This window comes from Bombina bombina, chromosome 8, assembly GCF_027579735.1.
Source record: "Bombina bombina isolate aBomBom1 chromosome 8, aBomBom1.pri, whole genome shotgun sequence".
In the NCBI taxonomy this organism is placed as follows: Eukaryota; Metazoa; Chordata; class Amphibia; order Anura; family Bombinatoridae; genus Bombina; species Bombina bombina.
In genome coordinates this window covers 169,954,551-169,974,712 of record NC_069506.1, presented here as the reverse complement: position 1 = coordinate 169,974,712, position 20,162 = coordinate 169,954,551, and the positions used below count along the sequence as shown (strand labels likewise).

General features: G+C 37.2%; 1 protein-coding gene across 1 annotated transcript in view; it reads left to right on the top strand.

The window, feature by feature from the left end:
- LOC128638069 (serine/threonine-protein kinase BRSK2-like) overlaps positions 1-20,162 on the top strand; it is a 392,907-nt gene that overhangs the window by 337,427 nt on the left and 35,318 nt on the right. The window contains exon 10 of the mRNA XM_053689937.1: positions 14,102-14,266. Within this exon, the coding sequence (XP_053545912.1) occupies positions 14,102-14,266 (165 nt within the window). The remainder of the gene's footprint in view (positions 1-14,101; positions 14,267-20,162) is intronic.

The window sequence follows — 20,162 nt, the reverse complement described above, 5'->3', positions numbered from 1 at the left end:
AAAGTACATTCTTTTGTAGTCATAACAAACATTATAGCTATGTATTATTGAATACAAAAATTGGCCATTTGACCCAGGCATAAAGTTCTGTATAAATTTATTAATGTGAGTATAAATCTGCTATATGTTATTTTTTATTTTACCAATAAACAATGTTTGATGCATATGAATATAGTAAGTCCCCAGATCAGCATTATGGTTATGTTGATCTGGGATTTATATAACTGTATTTAGTATATTGTAAATTTATGCTGGACTAAATTAATATTTAGATATATGTTAATAATTATGTTATATTAATCCCTGCCAAAACCCAGTTTTTAATGTGAGCTGTGTGTGCGTTATAGTCGGTGAATATTTTTATAAGTTTGTTAAAAATAACCAGTACTGGTTGCATTCTTTGTACTAAATAAAAGTTAAATGTTAACATTTTCTTATATCTAATGTGACATTTTATTGTTGAATCAATGTAGTATTCTAATATTCATAAGTCAATATTTAAATATTGATTTTTCATATACTTCAATATAAGTCTATGGGAATCAATATTCAAATGTAATATTTAAATGTTAACTTCGGTTCTATAGAAATATTTGCCAAGAAGAACATTTGTTCAATAATTAAAATGTAAAAATAGCTACATGCCTATGTCTAGTGTTCATATACTTTAACTTTTACTTAACTAGAATGCAATGTATAGTGATTAGTAAAAAGGAGTCTGTTTTATGTTGTTTATGTTTTAGAAATATACTTAATTATGAGTATTACATTAAGAAATATTGGAGTAGTTAATCAGGGTATCTCAGTCAGTCATTTACTGTAAATCTATAATGAAGTTTTGTAAGAAGAGTCCCATAAAGACTGTCTTTATTTTATTTATGCCTAGGGCCCCCTAAAACACCATAAATAAAGTGCAGTGACAGAAAACATTACAATTTTTACCCTCACACCTATTTATTGTGACACTTTTAGCTGAAACTATAATAGCTTAATCTATCCTGACTCAGTGGCCCCCCATTTATGAAATGGCGGATAGACCCAACTAATCATACAAGAGCTTGTCAATCATCCCAGTTGTATCTGATCGGGGTGATTTAGCTCTACCAGCATTTAGATGGCAAATAAATTAAGTAGCAGCAGTCTTAAAAAGGGACAGTCAAGTCAAAATTAGACTTTCATGATTCAGATAGGGCATGCAATTTGAAACAACTTTCCAATTTACTTTTATAATCAAATTTGCTTTGTCCTCTTGGTATTTTCTGTTATAAACTAATCCTAGGTAGGCTCATAAATGGATTTCTAAGCCATTGAAGGCTGCCTCTTATCTCGGTGCATTTTGACAGTTTTTCACAGTTAGACAGTGCTAGTTCATGTGTGCATTATAGATAACATTGTGCTCCAGTGGAGTTATATATGAGTCAGCACTAACTGGCTAAAATGCAAGTCTGTCAAAAGAACTGAAATAAGGGGGGGGGGGGGGGGCAGTCTGCAGAGGCTTAGATACAATCACAGAGGTAAAAGGTATATTAAAGGGACATGAAACCCAAATTTTTTCTTTCGTGATTCAGATAGAGAATACAATTTTAAACAACTTTCCAATTTACTTCTATCATTTAATTTGCTTCCTTCTCATGTTATCCTTTGCTGAAAGGTTTATCTAGGCAAGCTCAGAAGTAGCAGAGAACCTAGGATCTAGCTGTTGATTGGTGGCTGCATATATATATATATATATATATATATATCGATTGTGATTGGCTCACCAATGTGTTCAGTTAGAAACCATTAGAGCATTGCAGGTCCTTCAACAAATGAAACCAAGAAAATGGAACAAATTAGAAAGTTGTTTAAAATTGTATTCTCTATCTGAATCATGAGAGAAAAATATTGGGTTTAATGTCCCTTTAAAATAACTGTGTTGGTTACGCAAAACAGGTGCATGGGTAATAGAGGGATTATCTATCTTTTTCAACAATAACAATTGTCAAGTATACTGTCCCTTTAAAAGGGACAGTCAAGTCAAAATGAAACATTCATGATTCAGATAGAGCACATCATTTTAAACAACCTTCTAATTTACTTACATTATCTAAATGTGCACATTATTTTTATATGCACAGTTTCTGTGGCAACAGCTCCTACTGAGTAGGGATAGACTGATATCGTTTTTTCCGTTCCGTATGGATGCCCCTTCAGGCTCGCCGGAAACAGAAGTTATAAAGACCGCTGCTCCATAACTTGTCCGCCTGCTCTGAGGCTGCGGACAGAAATCAACCTGATCGAATACGATTGGGCTGATTTACACCCCTTGCTAGCGGCCAGGGGGCGGCATTGCACAAGCAGTTCACAAGAACTGCTTGTGCAATGATAAATGCCAAAAGAGTATGCGGCGGCCATTATACACTACATCGTATCATGTCCGCTCGCACATTAATAAATAGGCCCCAATGTCACTACAAGATTTAGCGGCAGTTCCCACTTTTTATTTTGTTCAGTAGTATGTTTTGTTTTTGCATTACATTAGGGACTGGGAAATCGTCTGCCCTCTCACAGAATTATAGCTTTAATTTACCTCCTATAGTTCCCTTAAATGGAGGCCAGAGGCACTAGGCATCATTTTTTTTATTATTATTTAAATTTTTATTGAATTTTACAGGTTACAGAAATTCACCATAACAAAATAAAACAAAACAAGTAATGTTGTACAGTTGTACATAGGATAAGAAATATATAAGAACATAAGACATTCAGTACATTATATTAGACAGTTTTTTAGTAGTAACTTAAGGATGTTTCACCTCACTAATAGCTTGCGATCAATTTTCTATCATTCAAAATAATATTTTTGCATAAAAATGTATCAAACCTCATGTTGCTATACCCTGTGAAATATATATTTCTAATTCTGTCTTGTGGGCCATTCTTACCCTTAAATTTTATGATCTATTAGTTGGTGATATATTTGTATTGGCAATATAATCCTCCCATAGGAACTTTATTGAATAGTAATCCTCTATACGATTGGTTTGTTGGAAATGATATTTTTCTAAAGATAAGAGCCATGTTACATGATCCCTCCATTCTAGGACTGAAGGTACCTTGGAACTTTTCCATAATCTTGGGGTCAGGTGCTTAGCACTGCTAGTCATGATATACAACAATGTGAGCCTAAATTGACATTTTAATTTGGGAGTTATATTGATTAGGAAGACTAAGGGGTTATTCCCTAATTTAAAAGTATATTTTCTATTTCTACTTGTATATCTTTCCAAAATGGTGCTAGATGAGGGCAACTCCACCAGATGTGTGCAAGAGTGCCTTCATGTCCACAATCCCTCCAACATAGTTTATTAGTGTTAAGTACCATCTGGAAAGTAATTTCATATTGGTTTCTGTTATATTCATAGAGAAAGGTGATTTCCCCATTTGTTAAAAAATTAATTGCCGTCTTTAGATGTTATTGCTATCTGTAATTCATTTTCCCTGTTTTAGTATAAGATGGCAGTTGTTGTGAACAACTGCCATCTTATTTTTGAGGGACCTGTTAAATGGCATATTGTTTCGAAAGGGGTAAGTGGTCTGACAAAGTTAACTTTATTTTTATTGTGATGAATGAAGTGTGAAAGTTGGAGATATTCGTACCAGTTATTACATATATATATACAACTGTTTATCAGAAAGTTCAGTTTTTGTCAACAATTTACCTTTGTCAAGAATCAAGTAAATCGGTATTAAAGTATGTATATTCATTTTATCTGTTCTAGGAATACAGTGTCTCACAAGTGAATCTGCATTTGCTAGTAGAGGGGTGAGGGGTGAAGGAATGGATGATAGGCCTTTCTTTTTAACCACTATTGAGTCCCAGGTATTAAATGTTTATAAAACTAGGGTAGGGGGTTTAGGGTTTAATTTCCTTGATGGTTTAAGGTAGCTAACATTGGCTTCCTTATGTTTATTGTCCTTTAGATTATGTTCTAGTGTCACCCATTCTTTATTGTCTGCGTGTTTCCACCAGTCTATTATTCTAGTCAACAGTGACGCTTGTTTGTAATATAGAATATTTGGTACTCCCAAACCACCATTATACCTATCTCTGTACATAATTTTCTTAGAGACTCTTGGCATTTTATCTTGCCAAACAAATGAGTTCACTAGATCTTGAAATTTATTTTAAAAAGAGTTTGTGAGTGGGATAGGGACAGTTTGAAATATATATAGTACCCGCGGTAGAAAGGACATTTTGAAAGCATGAATGCGGCCCAGCCAGGATAAATGTTTATTCCTCCAATTATTTATTTCAATTTGTAACTCTCTAAATAGTTTTAGATAGTTTAGTGTAAAGAGTTCTTCTTGGGTTCTTGCTATTTGAATTCCCAGATATTTCAGGGATGTTTTTTGAATAAAGAATTGATATTGTCTACTGATTTGTTGTAAAACCTTTCTTTCATGTAATTGGCAAGAGTCCATGAGCTAGTGACATATGGGATATGACATATGGGATATACAATCCTACCAGGAGGGGCAAAGTTTCCCAAACCTCAAAATGCCTATAAATACACCCCTCACCACACCCACAATTTTACAAACTTTGCCTCCTATGGAGGTGGTGAAGTAAGTTTGTGCTAAGATTTCTACGTTGATATGCGCTTCTCAGCATTGTTGAAGCCCGATTCCTCTCAGAGTACAGCGAATGTCAGAGGGACGTGAAGGGAGTATCACCTATTGAATACGATGATTTCCCTAATGGGGGTCTTTTTTATGGGTTCTCTGTTATCGGTCGTAGAGATTCATCTCCTATCTCCCTTTTCAGATCGACGATATACTCTCAAATTTACCATTACCTCTACTGAAGAACTGTTTTAGTACTGGTTTGGCTATCTGCTATATGTGGATGGGTGTCTTTTTGGTAAGTATGTTTTTATTACTTAAGACACTCTCAGCTATGGTTTGGCACTTTATGCAAATTATATAAAGTTTTAAATATATGTATTGTACTTATATTTGCCATGAGTCAGGTTCATGTATTTCCTTCTGCAGACTGTCAGTTTCATATTTGGGAATATAAACACTTTAAGAAATTTGTTTCTTACCTGGGGTTTAGTCTTTTTCAATTTTGACTACTTTTGTATTTGCGGGTGTTAGGCCCGCGGGTGCGTCAAATGTTAGACTTTATTGCGTCGCTTTTAGCGCAAACTTTTTTGTCGCGGGAAATTACGTTTTTTGATGCAACTTCGTCATTTCCGGCGTCATACGTGACGTCGAGACCTTTCACACGGCGGCGTCATTAGTGACGCAAGTGTGTCATTTCCGGTCATTTTTGGCACCAAAAAAGTTTACGTTACGTTGTGCGTCATACTTGGCGCCAAATTTTTTTCATTATTTCAATACCCCATTCATGTTTGCCTCCTGCTTTCTTCTCTATCAAGAGGCCTATGCTTTTGCATTTTTTCCCATTCCTGAAACTGTCATTTAAGGAAATAGATAATTTTGCTTTATATGTTGTTTTTTCTTTTACATTGAGCAAGATGTCCCAATCCGATCCTGTCTCTGAAGTTTCTGCTGGAACATTGCTGCCTGACATCGGTTCTACCAAAGCTAAGTGCATTTGTTGCAAAATTGTAGAAATTATTCCACCGAATGTCATTTGTAGTTGTCATGATAAACTTTTACATGCAGATAGTGTTTCTATCAGTAATAGTACATTGCCAGTTGCAGTTCCTTCAACTTCTAATGTGCATGATATACCTGTAAATTTTAAAGAATTTGTTTCTGAATCTATTATGAAGGCTTTGTCTGCATTTCCACCTTCTAATAAACGTAAAAGGTCTTTTAAAACTTCTCATTTAGCTGATGAAATTTCAAATGACCAACAACATAATAATTCATCCTCTTCTGCTGAGTATCTATCTCAAACAGAAGATCCTTCCTCAGATATTGACACTGACAAATCTACTTATTTATTTAAAATAGAGTATATGCGTTCTTTATTAAAAGAAGTGTTAATTACTTTGGATATTGAGGTAACCAGTCATATCAGTCCTATCAGTCTAATAAACGTTTAAATGCTGTTTGTAAACCTCCTGTGGTTTCCCCAGGTGTTTTTCCCATTCCTGAGGCTATTTCTGATATGATTTCTAGGGAATGGAATAAGCCAGCTACTTCCTTTGTTCCTTCTTCAAGGTTTAAAAGATTGTATCCTTTACCAGCAAAATCTATAGAGTTTTGGGAAAAGATCCCCAAAGTTGATGGGGCTATTTCTACTCTTGCTAAACGTACCACTATTCCTATGGAAGATAGCACTTCCTTTAAGGATCCTTTAGATAGGAAGCTTGAATCTTATCTAAGGAAGGCCTATTTATATTCAGGTCATCTTCTCAGACCTGCTATTTCTTTGGGTGATGTTGCGGCTGCATCAACTTTCTGGTTGGAAAACTTAGCGCAACATGAATTGGATTCTGACGTATCTAGCATTGTTCGCTTACTGCAACATGCGAATCATTTTATTTGTGATGCCAATTTTGATATTATCAAAATTGATGTTAGATCCATGTCTTTAGCTGTATTAGCTAGAAGAGCTTTGTGGCTTAAATCTTGGAATGCTGATATGACATCTAAATCTAGATTACTATCTCTTTCTTTCCAAGGTAGTAATTTATTTGGTTCTCAGTTGGATTCTATTATTTCAACTATCACTGGAGGAAAAGGAGTTTTTTTGCCTCAGGATAAAAAACCTAAGGGTAAATCTAAGGCTTCTAACCGTTTTCGTTCCTTTCGTCAGAATAAGGAACAAAAACTCAATCCTCCTCCCAAGGAATCTGCTTCCAGTTGGAAGCCTTCCTCAAATTGGAATAAATCCAAGCCATTTAGGAAACCAAAGTCTGCCCCTAAGTCTGCATGAAGGTGCGGCCCTCATTCCAGCTCAGCTGGTAGGGGCAGATTAAGGTTTTTCAAGGATTTTTGGATAAAATCTGTCCAAAATCATTGGATTCAGAGCATTGTCTCTCAAGGGTATCGAATAGGATTCAAAGTAAGACCTCCTGTGAGAAGATTTTTTCTCTCACACATTCCTGTAAATCCAGTAAAAGCTCAGGCTTTTCTGAAGTGTGTTTCAGACCTGGAGTCTTCAGGGGTAATCATGCCAGTTCCTCTTCAGGAACAAGGTTTGGGTTTTTATTCAAACCTATTCATTGTACCAAAGAAAGAAAATTTGTTCAGACCAGTTCTGGATCTGAAAATTTTGAATCGTTATGTAAGAGTACCAACTTTCAAGATGGTGACTATAAGGACTATTCTGCCTTTTGTTCAGCAAGGACATTATATGTCCACAATAGACTTGCAGGATGCATACCTTCATATTCCGATTCATCCAGAACACTATCAGTTTCTGAGATTCTCTTTTCTAGACAAGCATTACCAATTTGTTGCTCTTCCATTTGGCCTAGCAACAGCTCCAAGAATCTTTTCAAAGGTTCTGGGTGCCCTACTATCTGTAATCAGAGAACAGGGTATTGCGGTGTTTCCTTATTTGGACGATATCTTGGTACTAGCTCAGTCTTTACATACTGCAGAATCTCACACGACTCAACTAGTGTTGTTTCTTCGGAAACATGGTTGGAGGATCAATTTACCAAAAAGTTTCTTGATTCCTCAGACAAGGGTCACCTTTTTAAGTTTCCAGATAGATTCAGTGTCCATGACTCTGTCTCTAACAGACAAGAGACGTTTAAAATTGGTTGCAGCCTGCCGGCGCCTTCAGTCTCAGTCATTCCCTTCAGTGGCTATGTGCATGGAAGTTTTACAGCTTTGTATGCTGAATCAATGGTGCAGGGATTATACAAAGATATCACAATTAATATCCTTGAATCCCAATGTACGACACTCTCTGACATGGTGGATAGATCACCATCGTTTGGTTCAAGGGGCTTCTTTAGTTCGCCCAACCTGGACTGTGATCACAACAGATGCGAGTCTTTCAGGTTGGGGAGCCGTTTGGGGGTCTCTGACAGCACAAGGGGTTTGGAAATCTCAAGAGGCAAGATTACCAATAAATATTTTAGAACTCCGTGCAATTCTCAGGGCTCTTCAGTTCTGGCCTCTACTAAAGAGAGAACCGTTCATTTGTTTTCAGACAGACAATATCACAACTGTGGCTTATGTCAATCATCAGGGTGGGACTCACAGTCCCCAAGCTATGAAAGAAGTATCTCGGATACTTGCTTGGGCGGAATCCAACTCCTGTCTAATCTCTGCGGTGCATATCCCAGGTGTAGACAATTGGGAGGCGGATTATCTCATCCGCCAGACTTTACATACAGGGGAGTGGTCTCTCCATCTAGATGTGTTTTCTCAGATTGTTCAGATGTGGGGGCTTCCAGAGATAGATCTCATAGCCTCTCATCTAAACAAGAAACTTCCCAGATACCTGTCCAGGTCCAGGGATGTTTAGGTGGAAGCAGTGGATGCGCTGACACTTCCTTGGTGTTATCAACCTGCTTACATCTTCCTGCCTCTAGTTCTTCTTCCAAGAGTGATTTCCAAAATCATTATGGAACAGTCTTTTGTGTTGCTGGTGGCTCCAGCATGGCCACACAGGTTTTGGTATACGGATCTGGTTCGGATGTCCAGTTGCCCGCCTTGGCCACTTCCGTTATGGCCGGACCTACTATCTCAAGGTCCGTTTTTCCATCAGGATCTCAAATCATTAAATTTGAAGGTATGGAAATTGAACGCTTAGTTCTAAGTCATAGAGGTTTCTCTGATTCAGTGATTAATACTATGTTACAAGCTCGTAAATCTGTCTCTAGGGAGATTTATTATAGAGTTTGGAAGGCTTACATTTCATGGTGTTCTTCTCATAAATTTTCCTGGCATTCTTTTAGAATTCCTAGAATTTTGCAGTTTCTTCAGGATGGTCTGGATAAGGGTTTGTCTGCAAGTTCCTTGAAAGGACAAATCTCCGCTCTTTCTGTTTTATTTCACAGAAAAGTTGCTATACTTCCTGATATACACTGTTTTGTACAGGCTTTAGTTCGTATTAAGCCTGTCATTAAGTCAATTTCTCCTCCTTGGAGTCTTAATTTGGTTTCTGAGGGCTTTACAGGCTCCTCCCTTTGAACCTATGCATTCTTTGGACATTAAACTACTTTCCTGGAAAGTGTTGTTCCTTTTGGCTATCTCTTCTGCTAGAAGAGTTTCTGAGCTATCTGCTCTTTCTTGTGAGTCTCCTTTTCTGATTTTTCATCAGGATAAGGCAGTTTTGCGGACTTCTTTTCAATTTTTACCTAAGGTTGTGAATTCTAACAACATTAGTAGAGAAATTGTTGTCCCTTCTTTATGTCCTAATCCTAAGAATTCTTTGGAGAGATCCTTACATTCTTTGGATGTGGTAAGAGCTTTGAAATATTATGTGGAAGCTACTAAAAATTTCAGGAAGACTTCTAGTCTATTTGTATAATTTTCTGGTCCTAGGAAAGGTCAGAAAGCTTCTGCTGTTTCCTTGGCTTCTTGGTTGAAACTTTTGATTCATCAAGCTTATTTGGAGTCGGGTCAAACCCCGCCTCAGAGAATTACAGCTCATTCTACTAGATCAGTCTCTACTTCATGGGCTTTTAAGAATGAAGCTTCAGTCGATCAGATTTGCAAAGCAGCCACTTGGTCCTCTTTGCATACTTTTACTAAATTCTACCATTTTGATGTATTTGCTTCTTCGGAAGCAGTTTTTGGTAGAAAAGTTCTTCAGGCAGCTGTTTCAGTTTGATTCTTCTGCTTTTTGATTTAAGTTTTTTTCTTTCAAAAGGGAAAATAAACTTATTTTTGGGTTGTGGATTATTTTCTCAGCGGAATATGGCTGTTTTTGTTTTAGTCCCTCCCTCTCTAGTGACTCTTGAGTGGAAGACTCCACATCTTGGGTATTGATATCCCATATGTCACTAGCTCATGGACTCTTGCCAATTACATGAAAGAAAACATAATTTATGTAAGAACTTACCTGATAAATTCATTTCTTTCATATTGACAAGAGTCCATGAGGCCCACCCTTTTTATGGTGATTATGATTTTTTTTGTATAAAGCACAATTATTTCCAAATTTCCTTTGTTGATGCTTTCTACTCCTTTCTTTATCACCCCACTGCTTGGCTATTCGTTAAACTGAATTGTGGGTGTGGTGAGGGGTGTATTTATAGGCATTTTGAGGTTTGGGAAACTTTGCCCCTCCTGGTAGGATTGTATATCCCATATGTCATTTCCCATATGTCACTAGCTCATGGACTCTTGCCAATATGAAAGAAATTAATTTATCAGGTAAGTTCTTACATAAATTATGTTTTTCTGACACCGCCACCCCTAGTATTTCCGATTTTGTTGCATTCATTTTAAAGTATGAATTAGAGCTATATGTATCAATTTCAGATTTCAGTGCTTGCAATGACTCCAGAGGGGAAGTTAAAGACAATAATATGTCATCTGCGTAAAGTGACATTTTATATTGGGAGTCTCTTATCTTAATACCTTTAATATTAGTTATTATTTTGTATTGTGGAAGCCAAGACCTCCATGGCAAGTGGGGGCAGCCTTGTCTGGTACCATTCTGAATGTGTATGCTTTTTGAAAGGGAGTCATTTAGTCTGATCTTGGCTGATGGTTTTGTATAGAGTGCAAAGATTCTATCAATCATTATATGTCTGAAGACAAATTTAGTTAGCGTAGAACGTAAAAAAGACCATCTTAGCCTATCAAAGGCCTTTTCAGCTTTGATTGCCAAGAACAGTGTAGGAATTTGTTCTGATTGGGCATGTTCTAGGAGATTTAGTGCTTTCACTGTGTTGTCTTGTGCCCAGAGGCATAACTAGAAACTACAGGGCCCAGGTGCAAGAATCCACGCAGGGCCCCCCCCCCCCCAAAAAAAGTGAATTTAATACAATTTGTTTCTTCAATAAACACAGAAAAACACTGTAGCGTATCATGTCTGACAGATATCGCTGAATGCCGACAGCACACACTGTCGGCACTTAGCATTGCACAAGCAGTTCTCGTGAACTGCTTGTGCGATGCCGCCCCCTGCAGATTGGCCGCTAGCAGGGGGTGTCAATCAGCCCGATTGTATGAGATTGGACGAATTAATGTCCGCAGCCTCAGAGGCAGTAGACCAGTTAAGGAGTCTTAAGACTGCTGCTTCATAACTGCTATTTTAGGCGAGCCTGAAGGCTCGTGCGGAAACAGGGACCTTTCAGCCCTTGAAAATCGGCCTATTGTGTGCTAGCTTTAAATGTCCTGACCTTTCATTTGCCCTGAGGACCTTTCTGTTGAAGTATATAATTAAAAAGTCAGGTTTACAAATTTACCAGAACACTTAGGAATTCAACAACACAAAACATCCATAAAATATGTGTACTCAAAAAATGTTGTGCTGTTGTGATTCTGCAATATGGGGCAATGAACATACAACTTCTATGGTTATATCAAACATAAATTGCGGTATGAGATGTCTGTTTAGTCCATCAGTATATTAATCTCAGTGGAGAACTCACCATACACTGTACCAGTAGGGCTAAACTACAATTTAGCTTATGTGCAATACTTAAAGGGACATTAAACCCAAATTTTTTCAATAGTGATTCAATAGTGATTCATATAGAGAATACAATTTTAAACAACATCCCAATTCGCTTCTATTATCTAATTTGCTTCATTCCTTATATATCCTTTGTTAAAGAAGAAGCATTGCACACGGGTGAGCCAATCACAGAAGGGATATATGTGCAGCCACCAATCAGCAGCTACTAAGCCTATCTAGATATGCTTTTCAGCAACGTATATCAAGAGAATGAAGCAAATTAGATAATAGAAGTAAATTAGAAAGTTGTTTAAAATTGCAGGTTCTATCTAAATCATGAAAGACAATATTTGGGTTTTATGTTCCTTTAAGGCAAAAACAATTCCTCATGGGGCAAAATTCTACTTTTATGCGCCGCGCCAACAAAAACACACACACACCCTTCTCATCTACTAACCTTCCTAAGATGTTTTACCCTATTGGGATGTTTCTAAATTATAAAGATGCTTTTTAAGGTAACAATTGTTCATTTTTCCCTGCACTGTACATTTTACTACTATGCACATTAGTTGTTGAAAATATATTAAAGGAACGTTAATGAGCATAAAATTAGATTGCCATATGATATACTGTATATGCACATTTTCATTATCAGTACATCTGCCACTGTGTTTGATGTACGCTCTCTGGGGTACCCTATAAAACTTTTACCCCAGTCTGCCTTCCCTGATATGTATTTATTTATTGTATCCTATGTATACAGCTACACCCCCCCCCTATTACCTTACATACCTTTAACTAATCAGTGAGGCATTTGTGTGTTATTAACATGCACAATAATCTCATTACCTTGTAAAGGTGCTCAATAGAATTCATTGCTGAGCCTGACACTGTATGAATGCTCTAGACATTCATTCTTTTTAATACAATATATACTTTATATTGGCAAAACCAATGCATGCTTATTAGTTTTATAATCCACTATTGTGTCCTTTTAAGTTCACAGAAAAAAATAAAGTATTTGAAGTCCGAGTCAATTGGTCAAATAATTTGAAAGCATTTATGCTGCATGACAGATCATTTTAATGGTCTATTTTTAATGCATTGCTATGAGTAAATAATTATCCCCTTTTTCACACCCTCTTCTCAACACTACTTGTACTTTGGGAGAGGGATGGTTATGTCACATGACAGATCACTAGCACAGCTAGCACTAATTAGACACAACAAGCGCCTAATACCTGCTTTGCTGGGTCATACTCACAGAATACCTACCTATGCATCCATGACCCAGCTAGCCAGCTAGAGCTAGGGATCACACACTCACAGCATGCATGTTGTGCATTGTTGACCAGCTGAGGGAGCATCTCTCCACTCCAACCAGAGCCAACAGGGGTGACCCCCTCGCCCACCCCCCTCGCAGCCCCCTTCTCAGCCTGAGCTCACAATCGCTCACCATTGTGTGCGCCTCTGCACCTCTCTGCGGCTGCCACTCACAGTCTGCCACACACAGACTCCCAGACGTGTCTCAGAAAACTCCTACTGACTAGACTGCACATGCAGTAACGAGCCGATACATGTGTAGTCAGTCAGGAGGAGGACTCAGGAGGCCAACTCTAGGCTCTAGCCTATCTACGCGGTAATGCCCAGCTGCGCACCAAAGAACTGTCTGTCTTATAAACCAAAATGGGAAGTTCCGGGGGCGGCAGCCAGCAGGTCAACAACTGGAATTAAAGTAATTGCAAAATTTTTAAACAAAAAAAAAATTTAAATAAAAAAAAAAACACAACCTGTCTAAAGTTGGGCCCCCCTGTGACCGTCGTATCACCAGTAGTTCCACCCCTGCTCATGCCTACTTGGTTAAGATGAATCAAAAAAGGCAAAAATTGATTAATTCTTGTCGCTAATATTTTTGAATACAATTTAATATCCACATTTAACAAAGAGATAGGGCGGAAATTTAAAGGTACATCAGGAGTTTTCCCGGGTTTCTGGAGCACGGAAACATGTGCCTCTAACATACTGGGTGGAAAATGTGTGTCATTAGTTATTTGATTAAATATTTTATGAAGGTGTGGTGTCAAAATGGGAGCAAATTTTTTATAGTATTGTACTGAAAAGCAGTCAGCTTTTCCCTGAGCTAAGGTGGGTGATGGCCGCCGCTATTTCTGCACTTGTTATTGGTGCCTCTAGTTCTTTTACTTGCTCTGAGGTTAATTGGGGTAAAGTACACCCTGATAGGTATGAGGCTGTGTCCGTTTATGTTTTCTCAAATTGAGATAAGATATCTGTGGTTGACTTAATTTTGCTTTTGACAGGTGTTTTTAATTCATGTATATATGTTTTCAGTTTTTTAAGTTTTAAAGCTCTTGCTAATAGTTTTCCACTTCTGTTACTGTCATAATAAAAGTGTTGTTTGAGTTTTAGGGATCATTGTTTCATAATTAATTTGATTTACACAACATTTGGAGGGGATAGGAATGGAAGATATCATGTCTTAGAACTATTGCTCAAATTTTTACTCTAAACCTTTTGTTTTTCCTTTTACAGGGGAGGTAAAAATGAGCCCGAACCGGAGCAACCCACGCCACGAAAAGTGTCTATCAGAAGAATTCACTCAGTTAGCGAGTTTGACCCTGATGTGTTAGACAGCATGCATTCCTTAGGCTGCTTCAGAGACAAAACCAAACTAAAGCAGGAACTACAGAACGATGAGTGAGTATCATGTTGAAAGACTCAGGGGAGCTGTGTGGAGTTCGATGCTTTAAATACTGATCATTCTATTTCACTACACTGAGACTGACCAGCTAAATTCTGTCAGTGAAAGTCAATGATAGAAATTGCTAAATGAGATTTGATTGACTTCTTTGAACTTGATTGAAAAAAGTAGAGCTAAATCCTCTGTCACAGCTTTGAAAATTACTAACATAATCAATTATCAGGGACACAAGACTGGTAAAACCTGCCTTGTCAATGTCTACTGACTTTGTTTTTATTTCTTACCTGAAAACATTTTCAAAATGAACTAATTTTATTTTCATCAGATTATATCATCAGATAGTTGCACAATGAATTAAAAGAATAGTATACATTATTTAGCGCTCCCGCTCGAGCGTAAACTTTGCTAGAAGTAATCTTTTTTGCCTGCGGGTTAGCACGCATACTACAAGTTGAAAATAAAACTTTTGCATGCGAGCTAACTTCAGGACTTTGGATATCTCAAATGTGCTAACTTTTTCTCCCCATAAACTTCAATCGCTCTCACAATAAATAATATATATAGAACCGTATATTTAATAATATATATTTTTTTTCTATGTGAAGAACATAGGAATGAATGTAAAATATGTGTAATGCTTCAGATTTTGCAATTTGGAACTAACGCAGTTTGGTTAGCGCACATGAAGAAGAAGAATTAGTTATCTTAAAACGCGCTATGGAAATGTTAAATATTAAAAAATATTATTAATAATAATTCCAAATTTTTATAGGTGTTCTAAAATGTGTTAAATAATCCCTAGAATATATATATATATTTATATTATTTTGACAGTATATATATACATTTTTTAATAATAATTTTTTTATATTTAATATTTCCATAACGCCTTTTAAGAGATCTTCATGTGCGCTAACCGGACACCACATTAGACCTAAAGCTTGGAACCCAAAGCATTTTACTCATATTTTACATTCATGTTCTTGACATAGAAAAAAAAATAATTTTTATTATTATATATATATATATATATATATATATATATATATATATATATATGTGATGACACATTATTAAATATTATTATAAAATTATTATTTAAACACACACATATTTATATATATATATATATATATATATATATATATATATATATATATATATATATATATTATAGCCCTTTGCAGTCAATTACATGGCCATATACCATATACCTTTGAATCCTTATAAAAACTTTTTTTTAATATTTTTTATGAATCATTTTTATCAGATAGGGTTTATCTGAGTGTAACAGTATATTTTAATATATTTATGTCTAGTGCAACTTTTATTGTTTTCCTAACCGTTTACGAGAGGTCTTCAGCTGCTCTAACCTGATGCGTGTTAAATTTAATTTGCTCATATTCTTATATTGTGCGCGCGTTAACTTTAGTGCACCACTTGTAATCTAATCCTTGACCTTGATATTTTAATATAACATTTTACTTTCGCTCATTAAAACAACTTTTTAACATACGTTTGTTATTTATTTTGACCCCTTTCATGTAATTTAGCTCTGAATATTGTGTATTTTCTAATTTGAAAAGCTGAGCTTTCGATCATGCATTACATTTCTATAAACATGGTTGCAAACACTGTTGCCAGAAGGCAAAAGACACGTGCACGCTCCTGAGCAAACAAGATGCTAATCTGTTTTATAAATGTTTAGAGTTGGCTGCTATATTATTCTTTCACAACACCACATAAATGTCTTGTAATTGCAAGGTATTTGCTGTCCCTTTAAAGGGGCATAAAACCCAATTTTTTCATGATTCAGATAGAGAATACAATTTTAAAGAAATTTCCAATTTACTTACATTATCCAATTTGCTTCGTTCTCATGTTATTTTTTGTTGAAGAGATAGCTAAATAGGTAGCGTGCACATGTTTGGAGCAATACATGACAGGAAATAGTGCTGCCATCTAATGCTCTTGCTAATGTATAACATTGTTGCACAATTGCTGCCATATTGTGCTGCAGGCACGTGCACACTCCTGAACTTTCATTCCTTTTGACAAAGGAAAACAAGAAAACTAAGACATTTTTATAATAGAAGTACATTAGAAAGTTGTTTAAATTTGTATGTTCTATCTGAATCATGAAATATTTTTTTGGGGTTTATGTCTCTTTAACCCCTTGGCAACTAAGGACATGTCAGGCACGTCCTACAAAAAATGACAGTTAAGGACCAAGGACGTGCCTGACACATCCTCTGGGGTTTAAAGCACTGGAAGCGATCGTGATCGCTTCCAGTTGCTTTCAGCGTATTGCAATGATGCCTCAATGTTGAGGCATCGTGCAATCCCCTTTACTAACCATCCAATGCAGAGAGAGCCACTCTGCCATAGCAGGTTGGTGGGTGGGCGGCCCATAGCTGGAGGAGGCGTGTTAGAGGCGGGAGGGGGCATGTGAGAGACAGGAGGGGGTGTGGGAGGGGTGGGAGGGGGGGCGTGTGAGGGGCGGGAGTGGGTGAAATCGCTCCTGCCATGGCATGTAAATTAGTACCGGTGAGAATAATACAGAACACCGGGAACTTTGGAGAGGGGGGATCAGGGTTGGGAAATGGATCTGAGAGGGGAAGGGGGGTCGGGTATTGGGGGGGCAGCTACACTACCGAAAAGGGTGTTTTAAAAATAAAATAAAAACGGCCACAATTTGTTGCAAAGTGGGTACTGGCAGACAGCTGCCAGTACCCAAGATGGTGTCAAGTAGGTAGAAAGGGGTGGGTTAGAGAGCTGTTTGGTCAGGGAGGTTGGGGGCTAAGGGAGGATCCCACAATGCAGATTATATATAAAAATAAAAAGACTTTTATTTTAGTACTGGCAGACTTTCTGCCAGTACTTAAGATGGGATGACAATTGTGGGGTGGGGGAGGGAAGAGAGCTTTCTGAGGGGGGTCAGGGACGGATCAGGGGGTGGGATGTGTCAGACGGGAGGCTGATCTCTACACTAAATCTAAAATTAACCCTACAAGCTACCTAATTAACCCCTTCACTGCTGGGCATAATACAAGTGTGGTTCACAGTAGCAATAAGCGGCCTTCTAATTACCAAAAAGCAATGCCAATATGTCTGCTATTTCTGAACAAAGGGGATCCCAGAGAAGCATTTACAACCATTTGTGCCATAATTACACATGTTATTTGTAAATATATTCAGTGAGAAACCTAAAGTTTTTTAAAAAGTTAGTGAAAAAGTTAACAATTTTTTTTATTTGATCGCATTTGACTGTGAATTAGTGGCATGAAATATACCAATATGGGCCTAGATCAATACTTTGGGTTGTCTACTAAAAAAAAATGTATACATGTGAAGAGTTATTCAGGGATTCTTGACAGATATCAGTGTTCCAATGTAACTATCGCTAATTTTGAAAAAAAAAATGCTTTGGAAATAGCAAAGTGCTACTTGTACTTATTGCCCTATAACTTGCAAAAAAAGCAAAGAACATGTAACCATTGGGTATTTCTAAACTCAGGACAAAATTTAGAAACTGTTTAGCATGGGTGTTTTTTGGTGGTTGTAGATGTGTAACAGATTTTGGGGGTCAAAGTTAGAAAAAGTGTTTTTTTTTCAATTTTTCATTATATTTTATATATTTTATTATAGTAAATTATAAGATATGATGAAAATAATGGTATCTAAAAAAATGGTATATAATATGTGTGGGTACAGTAAATGAGTAAGAAGAAAATTACAGCTAAACACAAACACAGCAGAAATGTAAAAATAGCCCTGGTCCCAGACGGTAAGAACATTGAAAAGTGATGTGGTCACTAAGGGGTTAAGTTTTTATTTGCAGCCTCTCTCTTTTCACCCTTTCACATTTTATATTTAATTTCCACTTCAACCATACCGTCCTTGATTTAAAAACCACATGCTTTTTCTGCAGTCACACAATAAATGAACATACTTGGTGAGTGTGAATATTTTTTAAACACATTAACACTTTATTTGCTGTTTTTGTTTTTTCAATAGCCAAACTCTACTCACCACTTAGTTGGAGTAGCCAGTGTGAACTTGTTAATAAACTCAGCTAGCCACTGTTATTAAGTAAATGATCACCTTTTGCCGTATATAATCATATCATATTTGCTGAATCCAGTTAGAGACTTATATGTGGCAGGGTTATGCTTGTTTATCATGTGCACGTTGAGTTTGAAAAACTGGAAGACCCAATATTTTCTGACATAAATTACTGGAAAGGGAGCAAAGTAGATAATTAAAGTAAAAGGCAAAGTTGTTTTGCTATGTATAATTAAAGGACTATTGAACAGAGTAGAATAACACAATTAACAAATGCATAATAAAAAGACAATGCACAGGCACCTAGTTTGACTTTCAAATGAGTAGTAGATTTTTTTTATTACAAATTTGAAAGTTAGTTAAATTTCCCACTGCATCATGTGACAACCATCAGCCAATCACAAAATGCCTATATGTATATCCTGTGAATTCTTGCACATGCTCAGTAGGAGCTAGTGTCACAGGAAGTGTGCATATAAAAAGATTGGGCACATTTAGATAATGTAAGTGAACTGAAAAGTTGTTTAGAATTGCATGTAAATTGTGAAAGTTTAATTTTGACTTTAGTGTTCCTATTTTATAATACAGTCTCAAGGTGTTTACTGTCCCTTTAATACATTTTTCATACGTAAACCCTATGGCCCCAAGTTATCAAGGTCTGGCGACCCGATCCGACACTGCGGATCAGGTCCGCCAGACCTCGCTGAATACGTCGAGCAATACGCTTGCCGTATTCAGCATTGCACCAGCAGCTCACAAGAGCTGCTGGTGCAACGCCGCCCCCTGTTGACTCGCGGCCAATGGGCCGCCAGCAGGGGGTGTCAATCAACCCGATCGTTTGCAATACCGCCCCCCGCAGATTCACGGCCAATCGGCCGCTAGCAGGGGGTGTCAGTCAACCCGATCACATAGGATCGGGCAGATTGCAGACCGCAGCCTCAGAGCAGGCGGACAAGTTATGGAGCAGCGGTCTTTAGTCCGCTGCTTTATAACTGCTGTTTCCAGCGGAAACAGGGGCATCAAGCTCCATTCGGAGCTTGATAATTTGGCCCCAAACAGTTTATGCTTGAGGTACTTAGAAAGTTCGCTGCCTGTAACCTGTCCACCTGACATCCCAGTTATCCCTGCACAAGTAAATGATTGTGCAGCTGCACCCCATGTTCTTATGCAGCCAATCATGTGAGAGCAGGGCTGATTTAACTCAAGACCACTGCTTCTTAACTAGCATTGCAGTCTGTATCACTAAGGCTTCCAAGCTGCAATATTGTTTTGTTGCTGGTTATCTCTGCATAAAAAAAACCCAGGATTCTTATGATTCAACGAGCAAGGCGTCTTTACTATGGGCCTGTTGATCCAGAAGTGGAAAGAAATCACAAACAAATCTTTGTGGGCTATTTTTTTGTTTTATATTGTTATGTAGGTGTCTCACTTTCATATCCTCTGCTCTGCATAGTGAGATAAACAGGTCAAATTATTTGAGGGATATTGCAGCACTGATGAAACTTCTTAGATAATTACAATATTTTACAAAGCTGATTTATATTGGGATATTGTTGCTTAAAAATGAAACATTATCTTAAAGTGATGGTAAATCCTAGCATTTGTGAAATGCTAGGATTTCCAATTGGAACAAATAAAGGGGACTTTCGGTCATGAAGATCCTTTATTTGTTTGCAGCGTTCGCTGCACTAAGCTGCTCAGGCAACCCACGCCAGAACTCTATTTTGCTGTGAGGTATGTTTCCACCTCTTAGCAATAAGCCTTGTACTCCAACTGGCACCAAGCCAGATAGCCTGCATGGCTATTGACTAAGAGGTGGAAATGTCA